At 56.2% G+C, this 10,170-nt stretch overlaps 1 protein-coding gene across 1 annotated transcript in view; it reads left to right on the top strand.

Moving 5' to 3' along the window:
- The window catches only part of CA9 (carbonic anhydrase IX), a 43,719-nt gene that overhangs the window by 28,291 nt on the left and 5,258 nt on the right, over positions 1-10,170 (top strand). The window contains exons 5-7 of the mRNA XM_009334824.1: positions 6,622-6,651; positions 7,874-8,044; positions 8,980-9,004. Coding sequence (XP_009333099.1) covers positions 6,622-6,651; positions 7,874-8,044; positions 8,980-9,004 — 226 coding nt within the window. The remainder of the gene's footprint in view (positions 1-6,621; positions 6,652-7,873; positions 8,045-8,979; positions 9,005-10,170) is intronic.

Here is a 10,170-nt window from a genome sequence, read left to right as displayed (position 1 = left end):
GGGGCCCCCAGCCGGTCCCCTTTGTCCTGCAGCATGGCCTCTTCCCAGCGGGGTCCTCTGTGCCTGGCCCTGCATCTACGTTGTCCCCCCACAACCCAGCGAGGATGGGGTCTGGCCCCGCTGCAGAGTTGGTGGGGGTCTGCCCCATGGCTGATGATGGGGAATGGGGGATGTGTCTGAACTCAGAGCTGGGTGGTGGTGTGTGCCCCCCCTACCCTGAGAGCTGTCTTGCTGGTGGGGTGGGGGCTTTCAGATTTCAGGGTCACTGTTTTGGGCGAAAAGTCCTGGGTCTTTGGTCTTGGTCCCTTTTCTGACTGGGGACTGTGGCGCTGCCAAGCGCTCAGCAGGGATTTGGGGGCAGTGCCATGCATTTGCTTTCGTGGGGCTGAGCGCTGTACTGGGATGTTCCTGTCCCTGGCTACAGTCCTCGTCCCAGCTTTGCCTGTGGGTTTGTTTCCCGGGCTCAGCCTCATAGCGTGTCCTTGGTTTTGCCTCTGGTAAAGAGTTGCCCTGACCCTTGCCAGAACAGCTGCCCTGTGGTACGGACCGGCAATTGTTTGGTAGCAGGAGCTGCTATTGTTATTGCAATGAATCACATTTCGTATCAGAGCTGCTCTTGCCGGGCTGAGCACTGGCCAGAGATGGGGACACAGATGGTCCTTGCCACAGAGATGAAGTAACCCAGGCCACAGGTTGGGAGGGTGTCAGGCATTCAGCATACCAGTGTTGTGTGCTGGCAGCAAGCTGCTGGGCACTGCATGGGGTTTGGGATGGGTGGGTGGGGAGACTGGGATGGAGGTGGGAAAAGGAGGTGAGGAGTGGGAGGTGGCAGGGTAGGGAACAGGCAGTCTGGCCCATGCTGTACCAGTGTTAGAGGCTGAAGATCTGGCTGGAGTCCCGTGAGGGAGTAGGTCTCGGCTGGGACCCACCAAGGCTCCTGCCAGGCTCTAGAAGCTGCGTGTCTCGGCACCACTGCTGGGGGATGTGCTCGCTCCCTCTTCCTCGGGGCTTGTGCACAAGGTAGGGCTGGTGGCCCCTCAGCCCTGGGCACTCAGCACAAGCTGGGGGGTTGTCACTGAGGCTTTGCCATGGGGTTGCTCTCTGAGGAGCCTCTGGCTTGCCCAGAGACCTGAGTCCTGATATGAGTGTCTGTGGGAAACAGTAACTCCCTTTCCCACTGCAGCCTGTTTCCTCTCTCCCTCCTGTTCAGACCTGTCCTGCTCTCCATGTCTTCTTGCTCATTCCCTGATGCCCTTTTTCTCCAGCTGAGCCCACTTCTCCTTTTTAATACCCTTTATTCACCTCATTCCCCAGCTCCAAGCACTGATTTCTCCCCTGGGATTTCCCCATTTTTATCCCTTCTGCTGGGATGGCCCTTTCTCTGCAGCGCTCTGAGATTGTTTCCTCTTTTCCCTGGTACTTGCTGGGGCAATTGGGTTCGCAGGGAGAGGGAATGTGCCCTGGAGTAAAGCATGCCCTATGCCTTCCTCCAGCCAAACCCTTGCCCCGCTGGGGTGGAGCTGGCCCAGTCTTGGGCCCCGCAGCCTGAGCGGTCCTCCCCCAGGAGCACAAAGAACAATCCCTGCTGCGACCTGTGCTACCAGTGGCAGATTAAAGGCTGATCCCAAAGGCTTGCAGTGGGTCAGAGTTTATAAACACAAAGGGGCTTTAATGCAGCCAGGCTTGGGAGGGATCAGTGCCCCCATGGGCAGCGCACGGGGTGGTGTCCTGGGCTGAAAGGACATGGGTCCTGCACGGGGTGTGAGTCCGGATGGAGAAACTAGGACTGTCCTGGTGGAGGTAGGGCTGGGATGGCATGGCCTTCCGGTAGAGAGGCTCCTTGTGGGGCTTGGCAGAAGGATGCTCAGGTTGTGCACCCTGCTGCCCAGACCCCATGCCTGTGCCGTGCTTGCCACAGCCTGGGGAGCTGGCTGTGGGCAGCATGAATACAGTGGCACAGCCCGGGTACCACGATCAGGTTATTGCTTTCAAGGGACATGGTGTTTGGATGTGTTTTGTAGGCTGGGACCTGGCTGCTGTGACTGGTCCCTTCTTTGGGACCTGCACTCTGTGCATCTCTGCGTGTCCTGGTACCTCCTGGCTCACTGAGCATCAGGAATAACACCCCACTTTCCCTCTTCTCTGGGCCATGAGCTCCACTGGTCCCCCCACAGCCTGGGACCAATCTGCAGACAGGGGCTTCTTCCTTGGGGGCACAGCTTGGTGGTCCTGCCCTGGCATGCCCTGTGAACCGGCCTCATCCCACAGGGCTTTGACCTGGGTCTAGCCCAGGGTGGGAGAGGAGGCTCTGGCAGGATCCCAGTCCTCCCTGTGGCTGAGCACAGGGCATCGTGTGCCCAGCCGATAAGAGAGCAGGATGTCCGAACTAGAAGCGAGCCCACTGCTCTGCCTGCCACACACAAGCCATCGAACTTCTGCTGGAGTTCAAGGTGAGCAGGCAGCACCGATGGCCGCGTTGCTGCCAGGCAGCATCCACGCTGTGAACGGCACACACGTTTCAGTGTTGTCAGGTGCCCTGCAGCAGCTTCTGGCTGTGTACCCCCTAAAATGTGAAAAGCTGAGGATGGAGGGGGCAGTCATATAGGGCAGACCCTCTGGTCTCCATCCTTATTGCCTGGCTCTGCTGAAGGGTGCCTCTTGCTCTGTGCAAATGTTCCCGAGTCCCTTCGGTGCATGGTCCATCCCTGTGTCCCAGTGGTGAGGTCTCCTGGGAGCAGCCTGCTGCATTGGTGCCTTTCCTATGTGGGATTAGCAGCAGCCCACTGGCTCCTCACCCTGCCGAAAGCTGCTCCTACCCTTCCTCCCAGGCTGCAGGACATGCCGAGCAGCACGCTGGTAATGGCAGCGTCTGCCTGAACTCGGCAGGAAAGTGTTGTTGGATGGTGTTGGATGTCAAGGAGGGAAGGGAGCTGGCGCTTGCAGCAGTGCCAGTATCCCAAAATGGGAGGGCTGAGAGGGAGTGAGCAACAGGGTGAGAAAGCACGAAGGAAGGAGTGAGTGAAAGGGGGAAAACTCGGCTGCATTGCAGGCTGTTGGGGGTAGAGGGGTGGCGTTTAGTGCTCAGCTGGACCGGAGGGGCTCTGCGTAGCTGAGCATGGAGGCTTTCTCGCCTGCAAGGGCAGGCAGCTCCTGTTGGTACCCTACTACATTTTTGTGCTGGGACCCTTGCAAGGAGTCCTATTCTTGCATGTTATCTCCCAGCGTGCTCATCTCAGCAGCAAGGTTGTTTCCCCCCACACTTTTGGGAGTGCTTTGCAGTCCCTGCTGGGGCTGTGGGTGCTCAGAGGTGGGGCAGGGCATGCAAAGAGCTGCAGCACCCACTGCCGAGGTGCAGCCACATCTGTTGTGGTGAGTAGCAGCAGTTCAGCAGAAAGGAGACCTGGCACCACGCAGCTTTCCAAGGGAGAAGACGTGCTCCGGCGGGGAGCGTGGGAGGCAGGCTGAAATTATGCAAATCAACATTTGGGCAGGGCAGTGGGTTAATGTTCATGGCAAAGGGCTACGAGATTGCGAATGCCCCCATGTGGAAGGGACCGGAGTATTGCAGGGCTCCTCTGGGCCATGCTGAGGCTGGGGCAGGTGCCGAGAGCCCGACCCAGCGCCTGGGCTGGGCTCTCCTCGATGCTCTCTTGCAGCACTCGGTGCATGTGCCAAGGGGGCCCAACCCTGCACAGCTGGGCTTGCAAGATGCCTCCCTGAGTGGGTGGCCTGGCTGTGCCGTAGCTGCGCCCAGATCCGCGGGATGGGGAAACACACTTGGGTGGCTTCAGTGCGTGGATAAGTGCTTGTGGGTCCTCTTGGCTCTGATGCCAAGAGGTCCCCAGGGAAGTCTGTTGTGTTGGGATGGATCAGACTGACTCCTGGGTGCAGCTGCAGACCTTGGGGTGTTCAAAGCTGCTGAGCTGAGCTGGTGGGAGGCTGTGAGGAGGTTCCAGGGCACCCTTGGCTGTGGGAACAGACGGGCATGGGGGAATGTGGGAGCCTGGGGTGCGTGGCACAGCGCTGACACAGCAGGGCAGGTGCCAGCACGGTGCTATTGCTCAATCTACAATACGATGTTTGAGTTGCTTTCTGTTAAGGCAGAGTCCCTGGAAGCGAGCAGAAAGCGGGGTGCCGGGGTGGGCCGTGCCGGTTGAGGCATGTGCAGCGAGCCAAGGCACCGCATGCCAACCCCAGGCTGCTGTGCCTTACCTGTGCCGGGACTGCCCCAACGTGAGTGCCCCTTGGGGGTCTCCCCATGCTGGTAGGCACCCTCATGCTGCAGGAGGGGAAGCCTCCCTAGGGAGCAGCAAACGTGGCTCTTGTGTGCAAGCCATGACCACCTCATGCAGATAGTGCCAGGTGGGGCAGGAGAGTGGGGACAGGGTGGGGGAAGATATGGGGTGTTTCCAGAGGAGGGTTGGTGTACTCTGGATTTTGGTACATCATCAGTGTTTGGGGAGCAGGTAACCTTTGTGTGAGCAAGGCGGGCAGGATGAATCTCAGCTTGCTGCAGCATAGCTGGGTGCATCCCAGGGTAGTGCTATGCAAGCAGGCATGGACAGGGCACTGCAGCCTGTCCCGGGGCGCACGTGTTCCTGCCTGACACAGGCAGCCATGGCTTGCCCAGCCCTCTGCTTGCTGCCCCTTCTTCCTATGCCTTTGGGAGTAACCCATGTCTGGGCAAGTGACTCTGGAGCATCACTCCTGAGTGTCAGAAGTGCTGCAGAGATGCATCACCGGTGATGCTGGAGGGATCCCTGAGGGCTGTTCCCATCTCTGCAATTCTCTGTGTCCCTAAGCACCCTCCAGCCCTTCTCAGCCCGGTTTTGCCATGGCCATCCACTCTCCAGGGCAGCAGCTGCACCAAAGGCTCCCAACAGTGCCCATGCCTGGATCCTCACTGAGAGGAGAGCGGGATCCTGCTGGGCTTGTGGCCTCGCATAGGACATCTGGGCCTGGGAAAGTGTGCCTCTTCCTTTCTCACCCCTGAGCTGGAATCCACTCCTATTAATAGCAAGTGGCTGTCGATAGCTGTTGTCAGCGGCAGGGATGGGGACCAGAGCAGTGCCTGCTGAGCCCCTCCTGCGTCCTGGCCAGGCCAGCAGGCATTTGGCCCCACCAAGGGACAGAGATGGTATCGGGGCTGGGCTGCACCTGCTAAATGCTCCTCCGTGTCCTTGCACCCTGGGGAGCTGATGGAAGTGGGTGTAGATGCTGCCCCTTGCTGCTGGGTGCGTGTACCCCTTTGCCCCAAGCCTGTCCCAACCTGGCACCCACTGCTCCTGCCCTTGTGGGCTGGCATGTGCCAACAGCCTGTCTGCAATGACGAGCATGCTGGTAAGGACAAGTCAGAGGAGAAGCCCATGAATTACCTGTCATGCCAGTCAGGGCAGGGGCATAATCCTTATAGGCCACGTTTCTCTGCTTGGGGCAAATTGAAGTCCCACATCCCTTTGCCTGGAGCTGGATGCATGCAGAAGGGCTAGTGATAGCCAAGGTGTTTGGTTGGGGGCATCTGAGAAGAGGCTCAGGCACCTCTAAGGCCAGCTCCAGTGACATGCTGGGAGCCTGGGCTTTACTGGCAGCTCTGGAGGAGAGTGATGGTGCGAGGGCCCGTGTGTGGAGCACTGTCACACCCTCAGGACCTGCCCCGGGAGGGCTTTGCTCCCTCTAGATCTGCACACTGGAGACACCCCCAGCCGTGGGAGGCTCAGGGCACACCAGGGTACGTCCTGCCCTGCTGTGGCCACTGTGTGCCCCATGGGTGACACAGGACGTGCAGAGGTCCTGGCACAGGCTCCCCCATCCTCCCTCCTGCTTTTCCTAGGGAAAGGGTTTGTGCATGGTAGGACCCTTATGCAGCTCTATGGGAATTTGAGTGGTCAGGTGAGTTGGGGCAGGGGGCTGCCGGGATGGGAGCTGGGGATTTGGTCTGGCACATTTTCCTGTGGCAGCCTGACCCCATGGTAGGGGTACTTGCTGATGAGGAAGACGAGGTTTTGGTGCTTGTTTGCTTCCTCTGCTGTAAGTCCCAGGGCTGCTTTCCCCAGTGGGAGGAGGGTGTCTGCGTAGTGCAATGCAGCTTGCTGCCCAAACTCATCGTGGTGTGGGAGCTGCTCTTCCCCACACCCCCTCCAGTGCTTCAGCATCACAGGAGTGCCACCAGGACAGCCGCTTCCCTGGCTGCTCTTGCTTACAGAGCCTGAGCAGGGAAGCTGCAGACCTGCCTTGTTAAGTGCTTTGTCTTGGGACAGTGGGAGGTTTTGGCAGCGTGCTCCAGAGTAGCTGCAAGAGTGCTGGTACAGCTGCTCAGTGATGGAAGCCAGTGTCTCTGATTTTTCCATTGTAAGAATGATAACAAAGCATCAAGCCCTGGGGTTTTCCCTCTGGCTGAAAACTGCAGGAGGCCTGGCCCTGCTCAGAGGAGGCAGTGCCCTCTGGGAGCATCCCCCTCGCCAGGGCAGGGGGAGGAGTGGGAGAGCGAAGGCAGGGAGGGGGATTGAAGGCATTGGGAGCCCAGAGACCTGCTGCTAGGGCTAGGAGCACTGCCTGGCAGAGGTGTGTTTGCTGCCAACCTTTCCCTTCCATTCATGTGGGTTGTTTTTTTTTTTTTTCAAGGTCCTGGCCACAGTCACTGGAGCTATGAAGGTAAATACCCTGCAGTTACTCCTGCTTTTTTCCTACCACCTGTGAGACCCTGGGCCTGAGCCAGCCGTGGTTAATGATTACAGGGCTCCTGTGTGCACTCCATGGCTAACCCTTCCCTCCTGCCTGACCCTGACGCTTCAGTGGTGCCCGAACCTGGGCCCGGATGGGCTGAAGAGCCAGGGTTTGCTCTGATTCGAGCAGGAAGCAGCCGCTCCGCCGAGGGTTTCCCCAGCCCCCTGGGTGTGGGGGGATGTCCCTCCCTGAATGGGAGCTCCCCTGATCCTGTGCAAAGCAGGGAAGCAGGCTGGGCTCTCCAGGCTGGACTTGCAGCCCATGCTGGGACTTCGAGCTGCCCAGGGATTAGCTTGTGTCCTCACCTCTGTCCTCTGTCACCCTCCCTCCCCATCCTGCCTGGCCCTGCCCTCCCATCGTGGCTTGCAGAGGCTTCTCCACAGCACCCATGATGGGCATCACTGCAGTGCTAGCACAAACACACCCCTTCCCGCTGCAGTCTCATCACTCTGCTTGGGACCAAGGACTTGGGACCTGCTAATGCTCAGCTCCACCTTTACAGGGGTCCTGCGAGGGGTTGGGCTGAGGACAAGCCTGGGTTTCCACTGGCCTAAGATGTGCTAGAAGCAGGGGAGGTTTCTGGGTCATCAGCTGTGCTTATCCCAGCTATGGCACTGGGGAGAGGTGGCAGTTTAAGCAGCCACCCCAGCCATGTGGGCTGACCCTTTGCGGGGCTGTACTGGTGCAGTTAACAGCCGGGAACCTGTCAGACCTGTGGCTGTGGTCTCATGTGATCCCAGTGGCACTGTGGTACCTCGCTCAAGTAGCAGCACGGGCGAAGTGGTGGGTCGATACCTGCCAGAGGCCAGGCTGTGCAAGGCAGCAAGCGTGTGATGAGCTGCAGAGCAGCAGCTCCGCAGCTTGCCAAGTCCACTTGTAAATGATCTTCTCGCACTCTTCCCAAACACCCCAAAAATAGACTTTCCTGGCAGCTCACCACGCTCCGAGACCTTTTCTGACACAGCTGCGTGCAGTCACATGGTGGCACAGAGCTGCTCCCAAGCTAACTTGATGGAAGCTAACCTTACATGCATGGCTTATTCCCTGGCCAGTGCCTGTCCCCTTCCCTACCATCCACCAAACCTCCTTTCTGGCGGGCTCCTTGCCCAGGCAATCTCACTGGAACTCCCTCCCTTCCTCCTCGTACCAGACCGGGAGCACTGGGGTGTGGACTACCCAGACTGCATGGGCACCATGCAGTCGCCCATCAACATCAACATGGCCAAGACCATCTTCAGCCCGGAGCTGCAGCCGATCCAGCTCTCTGGCTACAGCCTGCCCGCCAATGAGAAGCTCAAGCTGAGGAACAATGGGCACACAGGTGGGTGCAAAGGTACAGGCAGAGGCTGGAGCACAAGTGGAGCCCGCTCAGCCTCTCCTGGCAGGACCGGGCTTCTCTGACACCCTTCGCCTGGCCTCTGGGAAGGGGATTCTCTTGCAGGCTGCAGTCATGTTGGCTTCAAGGCCAAAAGGGAAGCATTGGGCCATTGAGCCTTAACAGGTCCATGTGCTTTCCTGGCTGGAGGGGAGAAACCAGGAGATGGAGAACTCGCCACTCACTGCCTCCAGGAATTTGTTAAAACCCATGTTTCCTTTAAAAACGTGTCCCTGGTATTTCTGATGCAGGTTTGCAGCCACTGGTTCCTCTTCTGCATTTCACTTTCAAAGGACTAGTCAGCCTCTGATGTGACTTAGCCTTTAAGGTACCTACCTCTCAGTCTTTTAGGACACAATGTTGGCCAGCTTCTTTAAGTCTGTGCTTCAGGATGCTATCTCAAGATCTTAAGAAATTTTTATAGGTCTTCCTATAAAATTGTTTCTCTTCTCCAATTTTAGAATGTTTTTTGGAAAGTCTGGACACAACTTGTTCACATTATTTTAGTATCAGTCTCGCCATGCCAGATATGGAGGAAAAACACATCTCCTTCCCACTCACCACCCCACAGCTGGGGATGGTGGGTCCTGGTTGCTACCAGCTTTTTCTGGGAGCAAGCTGAGTGTTTTGTGTATGCTGGTGTCTGCCAGTCCCCGAGCTAAGAAAAGGTGGCAGAGAAAGGGACTTAAACTCGCTGACGGTGTGACAAGGCACCTCCTTGCCCTGGTAGCTAGCAAGATGGAGCTGACCTGTGTATACAGCAAACTCAACAGGTTGGACTCGCTGTGCATGGTCAGATCAGCCGCATGGTGCATACACAGAGCTTTATATTATGGCCTCCTGCCCTAGCGTGCCTGCAGAGTTAAACTAGTTGAGCTCAGTAGTTGCTATTTTAGACACCCTGGCATCTGGTGTTGCTTGGTGTTCAGAAAAGCAGTCAGAGCATTTTCATTGGGGGGGGAAGTAGTTTCTCACATGCTTATAAGATGCCTTTTTTTATTCTGGCAACTACCAGTCTGTTTTATGAAAAGCCATAAATAAAAAGTTGCAAGTCCAGTAAGATATTTGTACAGTTACTCCTTTTCGTAATATAAAGTGTATATGCTGTATAAGCTTTTTACAAGGGCCTGAAAATGACTCGGGTAGCTACTAGTAGGAAAGCAATGATTTAGATATCTGCTTTTACATTTCTTTTGTATAAATTCCCAGGGAGGGAGCAGTCTCCCACTTCCCGTATTTGAGTTTTGTATCTCTGAACCCAGTGGCAGGGAACACGGGAGAGGACAAATGACTCATCACAGCCCTGTTACGTGGTTAATCCTGAATCTGTGCCCTAGCTTGGTGATGTGACTAAGGGACACTTCACCTATAAAGAAGGAGGAAGGGAAAGAATTGATATTAGAAACAAGGAAAAGGTGCTTAGAAGGATAGGACAGCCTTTCTCAGGGTCCAGGGATGCTCCTGATATTTTTCCGCATGAGATAACTTAGCACTTAGGTTTGCCACACTGCTGCATGAGTCCAAGATAGTTGGCTAAACCACATGAAAGTAAAAGGCAAAACCAAGTATGTATTTACTATATCCGAAGAGGCAAAATTTTAGCTCTAAATGCTTTCAAATGATTTAATGCTTCCGTGCCACCAGCTCCGGTGCTGTCAGACGCTCACAGGCTGCTTTATTTGAAAGGTCCTAGCTCACCAAGTGCTTGCAGCTCTCTCTGTCCAATTGCCCTGCTCTCATAGCTATTCAGCACTCTGCCAGTATCTTTCTCTGTGAATTTTGTCCATGGTCATTTTATATTATTCTCACTTAATGAATAAATCGTTGGATAACATTTGGCTTGGAGCTGGCCCCTGGGAGTCTCTGCAGAGGGGCTCTTCACTCTCCAGCATTTTCATAGCAGCTATTTTTGAAGCTGATGTATTTAGTGGAGTATCCTACAACCTGAAATCAAAAGTTGAACCCTGCCACATTGGCACAGCTCTGGGTATTGACTTGCCCATAGCCTCATGAAAGATGGAAAGCAAGTTTGTTTGTTGTCACTAATTTCCACAAGCCCAGGGTGACTCTTT

This window comes from Pygoscelis adeliae, unplaced genomic scaffold (assembly GCF_000699105.1).
Source record: "Pygoscelis adeliae isolate BGI_AS28 unplaced genomic scaffold, ASM69910v1 Scaffold102, whole genome shotgun sequence".
NCBI classification, from domain to species: domain Eukaryota; kingdom Metazoa; phylum Chordata; class Aves; order Sphenisciformes; family Spheniscidae; genus Pygoscelis; species Pygoscelis adeliae.
This window is presented reverse-complemented; position numbering and strand designations above follow the sequence as displayed.